We start from the raw sequence: 16,475 nt of genomic DNA on the forward strand, positions 1-16,475 counted from the left end.
CAATCGATCATAGCCTTTTTTCTTTTCAACTTTGAGAGGGCAAATCTGGGAGTCTAAAAATGTACTGAGCAGTTGTGTGCTTTTGGGCAAATTGCTTCTGCTCTGAACCTGGGGACCTTGTATATGTAAAGTAGGAAGAGCACCTCCATCCTACCTCACCAGAAGGCCTTGTAAATTATCAAGTACTATATAGAAAGGGGAGCCATTTGGGGTCTGGCTTTCCTGTGAGAATTTGCATGAGGGAAGGCTGAAGGGCCAGCTGCAGATCCCCAAGATGGCAGCTGTGTATAAGGTAGCAAGGGCATTGTTCTGTCAGAGGCACTGCAGTGTGAAGGCTAAAGGACAGAAACATCTGGGGCTTCAGGAATGAGTCATACATTGATAGATTTAAAGGGGCCTTAGAGGCCACTGAGTCCAACTCTTCATTGTAGAGATGAGGAAACACACTCAGGTCAAGTGACTGGATCTTGGTCCCAAAGATAGTAAGCATCAGAGGCAGGTCTTTCTGACTCCAAGTCCAGGGCTCTCTCCATCCTGCCATCATGAGATGAAGCATAGTATCATGTTTGAAAGAGAACTGCATTTGGTGTCCCAGGTCCTCAATTTAAACCCCAGCTTTGCTATTCTTACTACCTGTGCCCTTAGGTAAGGCCTCTGGGACCCACTTTCCTCATCTCTAAAGTGAAGGTATTGGACTTAGCCTCTAAGGCCCCTTCCAGTTGTCAGTCCTAAGATCCTGGGATGTCAGAGCTGGAAAGAACCTTAGAAATGATCTAGTCCAGTACATTCTCTCATAGGAGAAACCAACTCACAGGGAGACAGTGTGGGGAACGATGGGAGGAATTCTGTTTCCATACAAGTTAAAGTGCTCCTATCTTTGATAGCAGAATATGGGTCAGAGGTGACTGGTCCTAATCAGAGCAGGGATCTAGCAGGGTCAGGCTTCTGATCAGGGAGGGGGTTAAAGGCTTGTAGGCATGCTTCCCAGGCTATGTGAGGGGAGCATGATCTGGGCAGTTCAAGAGATTGCCTGAACCTTGCCTAGCCAATGGTGAACAAGGCAGGAAATTCTAATGGAAGGAGTACAAAAGGACTCCCATTTGTCTGAGTCGGGGCACTCCATTAAGGGAGCTACCCATTTATTCAGAAAGAATAAATGGAATGAAAACCTTCCTGACTTTCCAATGAATATCATTTATTCCTAGCCTAAACATATTTCTCACAACAGTGATTTATGTCCAGTGAATGCTCTCTCTCTTACACCTTCCTGCCTTGCCTCTTGGGTGGGGTCTTGAAACTGCTTTAACTCATCCCCAGCTGCTGGAGGGACGTTTCCCCTCATTCTTTCACGGGACAGATCATTCAAAGAAGGCATCCAACAAACCAGTTTTCAGACGACTTTAATCATCCATACTTGCTGCCCAAATACTGTACATGCAGGGAGAAGCCGTAAAAAGAATTTTCTCCTTGGGGAAATTGGCAAGAATATTGTACAAAAGAGCATGCACCCCTTCCCGGCCCTCAGCCTGCTGCACAGAACCACAAAAATATGCGTGTTCAAAAGATCCCCCCCACCCCCCACAGACACACACAAGGACACATTACAGACCACAGCTCTATCTTATTAGTACACTTGGTTAGTCCCCTTAAGTCCCTCCTCAGCTTTGGGGATTTTTTTTTAAATTTAACTCCGCCTTCACACTGATTTTCCAGGATTGGTTATTTCAACTCTGCTTTTTGAAAACCAACAATTAGTTGAATTCCACTCTTTAGAGCAGTGCTTCCCAATTTTTTTTTGGCCACAGAACCCACGGGAGCTTGAAATAAGAGTGAGGGAACCAAGGAGCACTTTGTTGAGCATCTGGAATCCCCTTGACATAAAACCAATTTAGGGAAATTTTGGTGCAAGATAGAGGCGATTGAGCCCTATAGATCAAGGTATTGCCACATGCAGTGTCATTTTCCATCATCTATGGAATTCAGGGTCTGTCATCTGAGACCCACCTAGGCTTAGGTCTTAGGTTTGTCCCCAGGTTAATTGCAGGTCGAGATTTTTTTCAGTCACTAATTCTAAGTCACCAAAAGACTGTCAGTGGAAGGGGGTATTCGTTTCATGAAGAATCCTCAAAGAATGTGATTATATGAGAATTAATGTATTTTTTATTCATAATATATTTGAGAGGCAGTGTAGCTTAGTGGTTAAAGGACCAGCTGACTTCAGAGCCAGGAAAACTCAGATTCAATACTCCTCTGACATATAACTAGCTGTGTGAACCTAGGCAAGTCACAACCTCTCAATGCCCACTCCCCCACCCCACCCCCCATACAGTGCTCTAAGATTCTAAATTGTTAAATAGTTGCCTTCTCACCAGGTGTCCCCAACATTGGTGAAAATCGCAGGTCTGGACATATTAAATAGGTTCATCTGAAGACAAGGTGATGCTGTAGCCAAAAAAAAAAAAATTCAACTCGTGAAATCACCTACTAAGTCAGAGAGGGGCTGCCAAAGGCTTCAGTGGAGAGGGATTCCCACTAAACACCCTGGTGAAATCACAGATCTTTTAAAGGATGTTTTAGAGTGAGAATTGTCACTAGTGTGATAATCTCCCGGGAACCCATTCACATCCCTTTGATCACCATGGTTCCACACAACCTGGTTTGGAAAATGCTAATTTGGTGGGACTGGAGAAGAGAGTGTCTTGGCAGGGGAGAAATGGTTTTAACCAAGAAAACAAAAACAAAACCCAAACTTTGTTGAGGTGATTATTGGCAAGGGCTGATCTCCTCTTCCCCCTGCCCCACCCCCAAGGTGTCTGTAATTGTAGCATTTTCATGGAGGGTTCCAGGGAAGCAAGAATCACAAGGGAGACCAGCACCAGGATGGTCACTGAACCCTAGTGGGAGTTTAAAACAGTGGCAAGTTAGATTAGGACACACTAGCACCTTGAGACTTGAGAATTTTCAGCAGGATTGGGATGGTTTTTGAAGATACCCTTTATCTATCATCCTGGTGGGAAAAGAAAGGGAAGGAGATAGAATAGAGTTCCTTCAAAGGAGGGTTATAAAGTTCAGTGAAAATTTTTGGTTTTCTCATCAAAAGCAGCACGTGGGCACTGGTGTTACTAGCAGATTTCTCTAGATGGTAACCTGGGGTAAGGCTGGACAGCTCCTAACCCTGGGTAGGGGACACCATCTTCACACCTCATTTTTCTTCTGATTGAGCTGGAAGGGACCCTTAGAGAACTTCTCATCTTCGCTGGAAGGGCCCTTTAACAATCTCATAATTCATCCCCACCCAATTTGACAGACAAGGAAACGGATGTCTAGAGAAGAGCAGAAATATGCTTGAGGTCACACACACACACACAGAGCCAATTAGTGGTTAAACTTTGAACTCTTGCCTCCTGATGCTCAGTCCAGGGTTCTGGTGCACCCTAATGCCTCCTCTAATCTCTGGCTTGTGACCAGTTGCTTCTCAGGACCCCTAAGTGGACAGGTTGCTATTCAGCCCCCCTGAGTGATCAAGCTCTCCTTGCCTCATTAGCATTTTACCCATCAGCACCACTTGTTAGCGTCATTTTAAATTCCAACTTAGAAAACTTCCAGATCATGACATACTCATTTTTTTTTCAGGGGTGAGGAGCAGGTCCATCATAGCTCCTGCACCAGCTTGGAGGTCTTCTGGGGCTACTGGAGCTGAACTCCTGAGTTTCCCTGATGTCTGTGGCAGTGTGAAGGGAGGAGCTGGGATGAGGAGGGGGGACGTGATGGGGAGGGGACAGATTTTGCTACACAGAAAGATTAAGCCCTTTTAAAGAAAACAAGGCCACCAGCATCAAAAGTGCTCACGTTCGCGAGGCATCGGGGCGATTCAACAAGGGCAGCTCTCTCCAAAGGAAGCCATGCTGCTCTCTTTGGCATCGCAAACATCGCTCTGAGACTTTCCGTCTCGGACAGAGCAACCCTTTCCCGGCAGGACCGGGGCCTTTCACTCAGCATCCAGGCCTCAGAAAGAACCCCCTGCGGGAACTGGAGAAGTCATTACAGAACATCACAGACGTATTTTCGGATGCAGCACGTGATTCTTCTTTGCAGGAAAAAAAAATTTTTTTTTTTTTTTGCTTTTTTCCATTCTCTGTGAAATGGATACAGGAATGAAGGGAAAAGGGGTGTTGCAGAGAGCAACAGAGAAGCCAACATCAATAGATGTGCCCATCTTCTTTTGGACTAAGGAACATTGCTCAGGCACGTAGCTGTGTCTCCTTCCATAAGCTCTGAAGGGAGGTGGCAGGAAGAGAGCTAGGGACATTTCCTCCTGGTCCCAGGCCTTAGACAACACTACAGAAGGTTCCCATATCTGCTTCATCACCTTCCTCAAAAGTCTGAGATGCCCACTGAGCTCTCTTGCCCAATGCTGGCCCATTGACAGCCCCCAGGAATCCACACTGACATTCAGGCACTGGTGGCCTTCTTCTCCAGGCATGCCCTCTCTTTCCCTCCCTAGATGCTAGACACAGACAGGATGACAGACACAATGAAACAGCACAGCTTAAGCCATGCTTCCATCTTTGCTTATAAAAATGTGAGGTATCCTGATAACCAGAGTCTTGGTGGGAGTGGCCCAGGGGGTCCTACCAATCACTGGAATAGTGAGTGGTGAGGTGGAGAGGACCCCAGCTGGATGACAGGGCTCCCAGCATTGCTTCTCAGGCAGGGTTGTGCTACATCTCATTTCCAAAGGAATCTGCTTGAAGTATGTGGTGCCTTCAAAACATTGCATCTGTTTCCTCTGAATAGCAAGCACAAAGATTTGCTCACTGGAATTTCCCTGGAGCAGCGGTCACATTGATCAGCCCCAGTGAGTCCAAGATGAATGAGCTGAGTGGGTTTCCGTTCCATGGAGGACCCAGTTTCCAGGCCCTGTTCCTGAGAAATGCCAGCACTCCCCAGGATGTGGGCCAGATGCCAAGAGATGATTAGTACGTGATATTCTCCAAGATGAAATGGGAGTGGTAAAGGAAGGGGTAAGGGTCTTGGAAATGGTATCGACCAGAGTTCCAAGGGGGATCTGCCCTCTTGTCCTTTCTAGCTATGGTTTTTCTGTGGATTTACTCCCAAGGAAGCCTGCTTTCCCTCAGAAGGGGGTTTTCTTCCTCCAAGGTCCTCCCCAAGACAGCCATCTGACATTTTTATAGCTATCTCCTCCTCCCCAACAAATACCCAAGGAGCCTGGGAAATCAGAATGGGGTCATGAGTTTTTGTGGAAGGATGCTGCCCCAAGAAAAAAGAAATAAGAGGTCAAACTCCTTAGCTAACCAAGTCAAGCTTCTGCTGGCCATGCTTGTAAAGAGGCCTGCCTCTGGTCATAACCATATTGAACCTCACAGTTATGACACCGTCTGCTACCTTGCAGGCTAAAGGGAACACCCCTAGGCACTTGCCTATCCCCAAACCATGCAACAGTGCTTCTGCCTCCCTTCAGTCCTGGGTTCTGGCTGAACAAAGGAATTCAGTCTAGACCAAGCCGTGTCCATGCATAGACCCTGGGACTAGCTCCCTCCTCTTGCCTGTGATAACATTTGGCCGAACAGTTCATGTGCCCATAACATTGGGGTAAATTACTAAGAAAAGAGAACAGAGGAAATGAAGCAATTTTGCCTACTTTCCACCCCTTGCCCAAAGGGCACAACTTTCTTAAGACTACAAGGAGAAGACCTTTAGGTCTGCCCCAGGCTGAAGCCAAGCAAGCAAAATTCTGAGCCCAGGCAGCAGACACAAGGGCTGGGGTCTCTCTGTGCTCTTCACAGGTGGGAATGCCAAGGAGACCTCCCTGACTGGCACTTGCTACAAAGTTCAGAACCCCCACATTGATGCTACAAACATCCACAAGCAACAGATGCCTTTATAGACAGTCTGTCTACACATCACACAGGTATGCACATGAGTATACAAAAGTGCAGAATGACCATGTTCTCACGCACACCTGGGAAAATAAGTTACAATGGGCAGACAGTTGATGTGAATGGATTTCCAAGAAAAAATGGGTTGTTGCCCTTTCCTTAGAGGAGGATTGGTAGGTGGGAAGGTATAGCCACCTCCCATGGGACCTTTGATCCAGGCACTAAGAAATGGAAGATTGACATGGTCAGGTAAGGGCCAGCCTTCAGGTGGCAGTGGAGCCAAGACTGCTCTCTAGGGAGAGTGCCACCACAGGCCACCCAATGCCAGAACTTGTCAATGAAGGCTCTGAATGTGAACACATTAGGCTTCAGGAGGTCCCTAGAAGTCTCAGCTCTGAGTGTGAGCACACACTCCCTGCTCATTCAGCCCCACCCTCTTCCAGCCCCCACCAAGCTGGAGGGAACCTCAGAAGTCATCTGGTCCAGAGATCTCCATAGCATCTCTGACTGTGACCCAGACTTCATTTTAGAAGCAGATGATCTCTCAGGTCCTTCCCAGGTATAGATCCAATGACACGAACTCACTGCCTTCTAGGGAAGTCCATTCCAGTGTGAAGCAACTCTGATTTCTAGCACAGAGGCAGCATGGTGTAGGGATTAGAACAGCTGACTCTAAAGCCAAGAAGACAGTATAAGCTCCATCCCTCTCATACTGAGAGCTGCCTCTCTATAATCTGCCCATACTGGTTCTAGATCTGCCCTCTGGGATCAAGCAGGACACAGGTCTAATTCCTCCTTCCAGTGATATTGCCTTCCCCCGAGTTTTCTCCAAACTAAGTTACTCTACTTCCTTCCTTCTGTTAGTCCTCTAACAGATATAATTTTGCACCTCCCCTCCATCCTGGTCACTCTCCTCTTGGGTTCCAGGTGATCACCATCCTTCCCCAAATGTAGGCTTCCCTCTATCCATCCCCAGGCATTATCTCCTGAGGGGTGACCTCCCCAAAGATGACCATGCCAGGTGTGCCCAAAGACCACAAAGATTGCCAGCTGGCATCACCACCTAATTGGGCCTGGGTGACCTGTGGCTATGTCACCCCACATTGACCACAGGCCTTTGGGAGAACCCAGAAGGGATCATGAGAACTTGGGACAGACTGTTTTTGTCTCTGACAAAAAGACATTCATTTCCTGCACCATCTATTGCTGACCAAATAATGTGACAAGAGGACCCTGATCTTTGACTTAGGACGCAAACTTACCATTCCAGCCCCTTCTCCGGCTTTGGGAACAGTGAGTCCCTCAGTTGAGAGGGGGAGATCCCTTCCTACTCAGCTGGGGAAGAAAACGGGGTATGGATGGTTTTGTCCTTACCGGGGGTGGGGGAGTCCCATTTTCAGACTGACTGGCAAGGCTCCAGGATTGTCTGGAACAATCCTTATTTTCTTTACCCTTGTCACTAGGTATACACTGCACACACATGTACCCACATGCCCCTCCATGCACACGCACACTCACACTCTTATGCTCTCAGGACATCCAGCCAGATTCTAGGTAACACAGACATCAATTATTATTACTAGTGATTCTTGGGTCAATCGAGAACAAGGAAAATGATCTCCTTTGGAGGATCTGGGGCTTCTGATTGCCCTCCCACCCTGCTTTGTGAAAAGTCTGGCCCAAAGCACACAGCCAGAATCCTTCCTCTGGTTTGTTCTCAGTTCCTCAGACACTGTCCTCAACTCCATTTGTCTGAGTAACATTTCTCCTTTTCCTATTGATGAAGAAAGACGTGCCTTGTCTTCCTGAGGCATGAAAGGGGGACTTCCTGGAACAAAGTCTCAAAGCTACAGAGGAGGAAGGTAACCTGCTCCTGCTGCCCTTAGAGCTCAGTCTTGGTGTTGAGAACACCTCCCTGCATCTGCCTTATATTCTGTTTATCAAATATATGCTCAGCCTCCAGCCCAGAGAAAGCCTTGCAAGGACTTCCCAAGAGGATGAGAAGGTCCTGGTGGCCAAAAAGAAAACATTCCCAAGCCTGGACACAGGAGACAGAAGACTGGCCAATAGTGATCCTATAACACCCAGCCCAGGGGAGGGGGCTCTTCCCATGTCCAAGCAGGGCTAACAGATACTGCATTCAAGTATGTTACTTATCCCAAACCAGAGCAAGGTGCCTGTGGCTGGGTGGCATCCAAAGGTACAACAACTTTTCAGGGGTCCCTTGATTGAACCACAGCTGTGACCTCAACAGAAAGATAGACCTTTTTCTCAGAGCTAGCCTGATTTCCCCCACATACACACACACACACACACACACACACACACACACACACACACACACCAATCCAGAGGGGACCAATGGTGCACATCTTCCAGGGCAAGCTCTGGCCAGAATCCATTAGGGAGTGGCAGAAGGCCAAACGAGGCAAGGGCTTGGGGAGCGACACATATTGCTTGGTAAAGAATTGGTGGTCTTGATAGTCCCAGGGGTCCAGGGTGAGAACTGAGTTGCTTCACTCCTGGGAGAAGGGTAGAGGACCTCCTTCCCTGAGCAGACCCTCAGAGACAAGAGGTACAAGTGCTGGAGATGCTCAGGCACAAAAGATGAGGGGCTTAGTGCCAGGGAACTGAGTAAATGGTGGGGGGCCCTTGGGCTTTGCTCGATCTTTGGTGGAAACACTTCCAAACCCAGAGTCTGATGTCAGCAGTGGCCTGGGTCACCCACAGAGCCTTGGTGAGGTAAAGGGTTTTCTTCAGGAATTATCCCCCTCCATTACCATTGTAGGGGATGGAGTGGGGGGTGGGAGTGTCCTTCCGAGGTACAGCTCAAGGTTGGCAGCAGGACATCACTATTCTGATGGGCTCAAAGCCATTCTTGGAGAAGCTGTTCTCTGACCACCAGCAGGGCCCCATGTAGACAGTCTCCTCCTGAATTGAGAGAGGGAAATCAGAGAGCCTGGTGGTGGGTTTTATGCTGTTCTCCTGCTCCCAGGAGGATGCAGTCATGAAAGACACTTGGCATCTCCTGGCAGCTACTCGGGAATGGAAGATGTTTCACATGCAAGGAGGGCAAATGATGAATCCAGGACCATTCGGGGAGGCACGAGAGGTCTTAGCTTCCCAAGCACTCCGGGCCCCTTCTTCCCTTGGGAGCCTTGCCCAGTGCACGTGCTACATGCTACAAGATGCATTGAATGAGGTGCCAGTGCTGAGGAAAGATGCTGAAAGAGGGAGGTGGCCCTCAGTGGGCAGAGGCTCCTGGGTCGGGGAGGACTCCCCCAGCAGGGCTGCAGCAAGGGTGAGGTCTGCCTGCGGCAGGCTACATTGGGCGCTACATTCCCCAAAAGGGAGGGGTGGGCCAACAGTGCTGAAGAGGATTCGTTTGGTCAGATCTTTTCCTAGAAGGAAAAAACAGGTGGGACAACTGCACAGTGGAAGGGAAACTGAGGGTGCTCACATTACAGGCAGCGGAGTCAGGCAGATGGACAGACAGGCGGACAGACAGACGGACAGATGGACGGCGGAATGGTCACCCTCCTCAGAGACCCTCAGGAAAGACAACACAGACATGACTCTGATCCCTCAGCAAAGAGGCACGATGGCAAGGAGGACCGGACCGCTGCGTTCACCAGGACTCGATATACATGAGATGGCCCCGGCTTCTTTAACTCTGGACACACACATACATGTATGTATGTGGACTGGATACATGTGTACACGTAGAAATGTAAAAATAGACACACGTATACATACAGGTATACCGAAACATGTACACATACATATTTGTACAGGTACATGGATTGTGTACACACACATACATTCTCAAGAAATGTACGCGCGCGCACACACACACACACACACACACACACACACACACAGAGGAGTCTTCTCCTGCCTGCTGAGATGGCCCAGACAGCAAAGTGCGGAGGCCAATAGAGCGTGAAGAAGTTGTTCTAGGAAGAGATGGCAAGATGCTATGTACACTGAGCCACCTGGGGGAGGGCGAGGAGGCTGGCCCACATCCCTGCCCCTACACACACATCTGGCCTGCCATCGCCGACCTCGCCCTCCCAAGATCCAGGAGCCCATCTTCCTAGGAGCAAGAGGGGCTGGTTGAGCTCTCCAGGGAAGACTGGGAGAGACGCCGGGTGAGGGGACCCAAGGTGGAGTCGGCCACAGAAGATGTGGGGAAGAGTTTGTACCAGCCGGTGACCACATTGCTCAGATCCAGCTCTTCCAGTACAATCTGGGCCATTCCCATGAAACACTTGTGGTCCATGCGCCCATAGTCTCCCCAGACAATCACCTGCAAGGAGGGAAGGAAGAAGGTGCTGAGAGGTGAGCTGCCCGCCCTGGCTTTTTCATTGGAAATAGTCTGGTTCCTTTCCTGGATGCTTACATATACCCCATTCTTAAAAAGTTTTCCCTAGATAGGCCTGACCATCTTCTCAAGCTGCCATCATCTGTCGCTGCTCCTCCCTGTCTCCCGAGGGAAGGGCCAACTATACTTGCCGCCTACATTTCCTGTTCTCACGCTGGCTTCTTAGCCCTGAACCATCTGGCTTCCATCTTCAGCACTCACCTGAAACTGCTGTCTCCAAAGTTACCACTGATATCTTTCTTGTCAAATCTGCCGAATTCTTCTCAGTCCTTATCTTTTTCGACCTCTCTACAGTGTTGGACCCTGCTGGCCACCTTCTGGACACCCTCTCCCTTCTGAGCTTTTGTTACTTTGCTCTTACTGTCTCTATGAATGCCCCATCTCAGCCTCCTTTGCTGAATCTCCATCCATCCTTCCCTCTATGGCTCTGTGCTGGGTCCTTTACTTTTTTTTTTTTTAATCTCTATACTGTCTCACTTTCTACATCCCAGACCATCGCCAGTCATCGTGACTTTTGTCTTGCGTTTGACTTCGATAACTCTGGAAGACAGAGCGAGGCTGACAGTATGCAACTCTACCTCACTCAAATTTAATTCACACTCAAGTCAAGACATCACTGCGTAATGTCTCCGGGCCTCTTGGAAAACAAAAACGAAGGATGAACAACTGTCTCACTTGGTGATTTCATCAGCTCCCATTAGTGCAACTGTCATCTTTACGCTGAAGATACTCCAATCTAAACATCTAGCCCTGACCTCCCTCGAGCCAGAATGGCTAGACTCATCCCCTTGGGACCAAAGCCCTCCATGACATCTTGGACATGTCACTGTGGATGTCCCATAGACATCTTAAAGTCAACCCACCCAAAATGGAAGCCATCATGCTGGCCCTCAAACCTCTTTCTCTTACAAACTTTCTTATTCCTACTGAGGAATAAGAAGGCATGCACTGCCTTTCTTTCAGTCATTCAGATTTGCAGCCTTTGTTATCCCCAGCTCCTCTCTCCATGACCACACATATCTAATCTGTTGGCAAATCTTGTCCCATGGGGTGGCTAGGTGGTGAAGTGGATAGCGCATGGACTCTGGAGTCAGGAGGACCTCAAATCCAGCCTCAGATGCTTGACACTTATTATCTGTGTGACCCTGGACAAGTCATTTAACCTGATTGTCTCAAAAAAAAAAAACAACCTACCACCACCAACAAAAAACAACAAACAGAAATCTTGTCTTTTCTGTTTCCATGACACCTCTTGTCCTTGTCTCTCCATCTCTCCACTGACATGGCCACCATCATTATCTCTTGTCTAGACTGTTCAATGGATTTGTAATTTTTTCTCTTGCCTCAAGTTTCTCCCTTCTCCAATCCATCCTTCACTTAATTGCCAAAGTGGATTTTCTAAGGTGTTGATGTTACCATGTTACTTTCTTGCTCAATAAAATCCCATGGCTCTCTATTACTCCCAGGATCTCATATAAAACTGTGGCTTTGGCACAGGTTTTCAGAACCCGGCCTTCTTGGTGTACCTATGTTCTTTGCTCAGCCGTGAGGTGTCTTCTTTGTCTGGGAAGCTAAGAGGTAACTTAAAGAGGGTGAGCCTTGTCCAGTCCAAACAACTGCTGGTGCCTCTCCCTCTGGGATTACCTTCCATCCACTCTGCGGGAATCTCATCTATACCTCGTTGTTTTCATGTTGTTTCCCACATTAAAATGTGAGTTCCCTGAAGGCAAGGACAGTTTTTGTCTTTCTTTGCAGCCCTCACCCTTTGCACAGTGCCTGGGGCATTTGCCAGTTCAGTCATTTTCTTTTGTGCCTGACTCTTCTTGGCAAAGATACTGGAGTGGTTTACCATTTTCTTTTCCAGGTCATTTTACAGAGGAGGAAACTGATGCAAACAGGGTGAACTGACTTGCCCAGGGTCACACAGCCAGTAAGTGTCTGAGGCCCAATTTGAACTCAGAAAGATGAGTTTTCCTGATTCCAGTTCTCTATTCACTTTCCTGTGGCAAAGCAAGTGCTTAATAAATGCTTATGGACAAACAGATCTTATTGATGCCATCCCTACTCTCTCTCCAATTCATCCTCTTTTCTCCATGGATATAACCACCACCCAGGTTCCTGCCCTCATTACCTCTCACCTGAATTAGTGCAAGTTTTTGTCTTCCCATACCCAGCACGTGGCACCTGCTAAGTATTGATGGATTGGCTAAAGGATGGGGTTATAGGCTGTAAATCTGGGAAGAGCCTTAGAGAGCATCTAGTTCTTAACTTTGGGGTCCAGGAACTTGGTGTTTTTTTTAATTGATTATATTTCAATAGAATTGGCTACTTTTGTGATCCTATGGATTCTGTGTATTTAAGAGCATGATTCTAAGAGGGGGTTTATTATAGGCATCATTGAACTGCCCAAGGGGTCTAATGGTATTAAAAAAGTTAAGAACCCCCAGCCCTCTCATTTTGCAGATAAGGAAACTGAAGTCACACATGGTGTGTAAGTAGGAGTCTTGGTGCCATAACTAGTCCACTTTCCACCCCACGTGCTTTGGACAGGTCCCATGTCTGAGGGGAAACTCACAACCCACTGTGATACAGTCCATCCTGGGACTGTATGTCCTCAACTTATCTCTGAATCTGTCCCCATTCTCTTTGCCCCGTCCTCTCCTTAGCCTCCCATCTGGGACTTGAACTGAATTCTTGGAGCCAGGGTAGTGAAAGAGTCACCCTGGTATATTCAAAGGCTCTAGCCCCAGGCTTTGGGCCTCACTGAACCATGTCAGCTTCCCAGGGCCTGAGCTCCTGCTTGAAACTGATTCAGGGGGACCTTTGTCTTCAGCCCCAGGGCTTTCTTCTTCTCTAAATCCTAAACTCCCTTGATCTCTAACCCCTAACTGGAGTCACTGAACTCTGACCTGCTTGGGAAATCGGCCAGTCCCAATCCTCCTCTTCCTCCCCCTCCCTACAATCAACCCTAAATGCTTTTGTCACCTCTTGTCATTCTTCCCTCTTCCCTCTCCCTTCTCCTGCCCACCTCTCCCCAGCTCCTTCCAAGATCATTAAGGTATAAGTCTAAGATTTATATAGAAAGGAGAACAGAATCTGTATATGGGAAAATAAAACAGATAGCAGAGTGGAAAGGATGAGAGAGCCCCTGGTTCTGGAGTTGGAATCCTGACTGAGCTGTGCAAGCAAAACACTCAAATCCAGCCCCTGAGCAAAGCACTTTATTTCTCTGATCCTCGGTTTCCTCATTTATATAATGGGAACAAGCTACTTACAAGATCTTTTTATTAAGTTCCTACCACAAGCCAGGCTCAGTGTTCTACTATGTAGCTAGGGATACAAAGTCAGAAGACAGTCCCTGTCCTGAAGATGCTTACATTTTAATGGAGAAGACAAAGTGTAAATAATTAGAGAATCACTCCATAAACTTTAAAGCACCCTGGAATGGGAGTTGTTAATTACTACTACTACTACTGCTACTACTACTACTACTGCTACTACTATTACTACTACATCAAGTAGAATCTACTTCAGAGGATGCAATTGATTTACATATGAAAAATCTATCTAGTCCTGGATGGTGCCTAAGCTTTCTGACATATCTTTAAGTGAAGTCATGGGTCTCTCCCTGGTTTGATCCAAATGGTTCTCTCCTGAATGGGACCCTATACACCCAAGTCTCCTGCCTGACTGGGAGTCAGGAAGGCTTATTCAAATCCTGCTCCTGGACCTCAGTTTCCTCCTCTATGAAATATGACTCTGCCTGCTCTGGGGTAGTTAGACAGTGCAGTGAACAGAGCACTGGGCTCTAGAGTCAGCAAGACTCATCTTCCCAAGTTCAAATCCAGCCTCAGACACTTACTAGCTGTGTGACCCTGGGCAAGTCACTTAACCCTGTTTGCTTCAGATTCCTCATCTGTCAAATAAACTGAAGAAGGAAATGACAACCACTCTAATATCTCTACCAAGAAAATCCCAAGTGGGGTCATGGAAAATCTTATATGACTGAAAAGTGACCGAACACCACCACCTCATTCATTCATGCATCCTGCTTTGACCACTGAGTTGGGCAGGAAGCTTCCACAGGTTGTCCCCGACTGCTGAACCACTTGCTAGCCAAGTCTCCATTCTCCCGCCAAGGGAAATACCAGTTACTCCAGACAGGTACAAGGACAAATTAACTCGACTGCACACACAGGATTCTCTCACAGTTGAGGTCAAATGAGGCCCTGAGCCTGAGGATTGGGGTCCCCAGCCCCTTCCCGATCCTGTCTCCTTGCCTTAGCTCTTTTCTCCACCTCTGGGGTCCTTGACTAAAAGAAAGGCACATTTTTTCCTATCTAGTCCCAACAGACCCTGCACTTGGCTTCAGGCCCTCTGGGCTGCCTTGCAGCCCCAGGCTCAGGGCAGCTGAGCCTTACCTACTGGCCCATTCCCTCTGTAAAGGTCTATTCTTCTGTGTTATACAGTTATTAAGTTTATAGCTATAACATTTATATATTTATATGCTGTTCAGTCACTTTTTCAGTTGGGTCTGACTATGACCCCATTTGGGTTTGTCTCAGCAAAGATACTGGAGTAGTTTGCCATTTCCTTCTCCAGTTCATTTTACAGGTGAGGAAACTGAGGCAAACAGGGTAAAGTGATTTGTCCAAGGTCACTCAGCTAGTAAGTGTCTGAGGCCAGATATGAACTCAGGTTTTCCTCACTCTAGGCCACTGTACCACGGAACTGCTTTCAGTTTGGTTTAACTCAACTCAACTCGTTCAGTTCAGTTCAGTGTGTCTACCACCTATGTGATCTTGGGCAAATAAATAGGCCTCACTTTCCTTATCTGTAAAATGAAAAAGTTGAACTAGATGAGTTAAGGTCACTTCCAGCTCAAAATTCTAGAATCCCATGAATTCAGCACACATTTATTAATGGTCCCGGGGGCTGGCCCTTATGCCCTAAGGATCTATGGGTTTATAATTCACAGGAGCCTAGAACCTCCAGTCGAGCTGGATGGGGCGTCAGAAGCCATCTCATACAACTTGTATCAGAACAAGAGTCCCCTTTTCAACAGCCTTTGCTTGGAGATTGCCAGTGAGGGGTACCCCCACTCCACTGGGGCTAGATTTGTTAGAATCAAGGTTGCCCATTTCCAATCTGCATCCTAAGTTCCCTGGCCCCATCAAGCCCCCCGGGTCCAGCCACATACCACCACCAATTTCTCTTTCCTGAGTCCTCCTCAGCAGGAGGGCAGTAACAAGAAAACATTCCTACCAATTCTCCACTTGCCTTTCCCTTTACTGAGCAGTGCCTCAGCCATCTAGTACCTGCCCAACCCCACCCTCAGACAGGAAAGCTTAGGGCCTCCCCACTGAAGCCCTGGCTTTACCCAGAACCCTCTGCTTCAAGGAAACTCACCTGCAACACCTTTCCCTGGGGACCCTCATCGAATAGCAGGGCCTGATGATACAGGGGGTCACATGTCTTCTTGGCCACTCTCGTCTTCTTCTTGGCCAAGCAGGCTCCGTTCTCGAGCAGGTAAACCTTGATGTAGGTGGCTGGAGGAAGGAGAGTGCAGTATGTCAGATATGGGAGGCCCAGGGCATCATCCCTAGAGCATGATCATCACAACCACCTTCAAATAGCCCAAACTTGACCGGTGGTTATCCAGCCTCTGCTCTAAGACCACCCATCACAAGGACTCCGTTGCCGCAGGATGCTGCCCATTCCACTTTGGAACAGCTCTGTCGGGGAGAATTCCCTTCCATCCATCTGAAATCTGCCTCCATGAAACTCCCACTCTTTGTCCTCTGGGGCTCAACAGAGCAAGCCTGCTCCCTCTTCCACAGAGCCCTCTGAATACTTGAAGTCAGTGGTCCTGTTCCCTTCTCTTCCCAAGGCTCATCCACCCAGTGGCAAAATAGCAAGGCCTTTACCATCCAGGTTCCTTACTCTGGACACTCTCCACCTTATCAGTGTCCTTAAAATACGGTACCCAGTATTGAATCCACTACTCTAGATATGGTCTGATGCTATGGTGTAGCAGAACTGTCTCAGCTCTGACCTAGACTTTAGAACTTTCTTAATGCAGCCCAAGATTGCATTCTCTTTTCTGGGAAACAATCAGGCTTAAGTGACTTGTCCAGGGTCACACAGCTAGTAAGTGTCTGAGGCTGGATTTGAGCTCAGGTCCTCCTGAT

The 16,475-nt window shown here is 47.9% G+C and overlaps 1 protein-coding gene across 2 annotated transcripts in view; it reads right to left on the bottom strand.

The window, feature by feature from the left end:
* Window positions 1–1,384: 1,384 nt before the first annotated feature.
* RIMS3 (regulating synaptic membrane exocytosis 3) overlaps window positions 1,385–16,475 on the bottom strand; it is a 34,974-nt gene continuing 19,883 nt past the window's right edge. For both annotated transcript variants that reach the window (XM_069068081.1, XM_069068080.1), the window contains exons 6-7: window positions 15,694–15,833; window positions 1,385–10,209 (exon numbers count right to left, since the gene is read on the bottom strand). In XM_069068081.1, coding sequence (XP_068924182.1) covers window positions 9,997–10,209; window positions 15,694–15,833 — 353 coding nt within the window. In that variant the 3' untranslated portion in view covers window positions 1,385–9,996. The remainder of the gene's footprint in view (window positions 10,210–15,693; window positions 15,834–16,475) is intronic.

The sequence above is a fragment of the Petaurus breviceps genome, unplaced genomic scaffold, assembly GCF_028583685.1.
Source record: "Petaurus breviceps papuanus isolate PSGF00001 unplaced genomic scaffold, PetGlider_PUasm1.0 90760, whole genome shotgun sequence".
Lineage (NCBI taxonomy): Eukaryota > Metazoa > Chordata > Mammalia > Diprotodontia > Petauridae > Petaurus > Petaurus breviceps.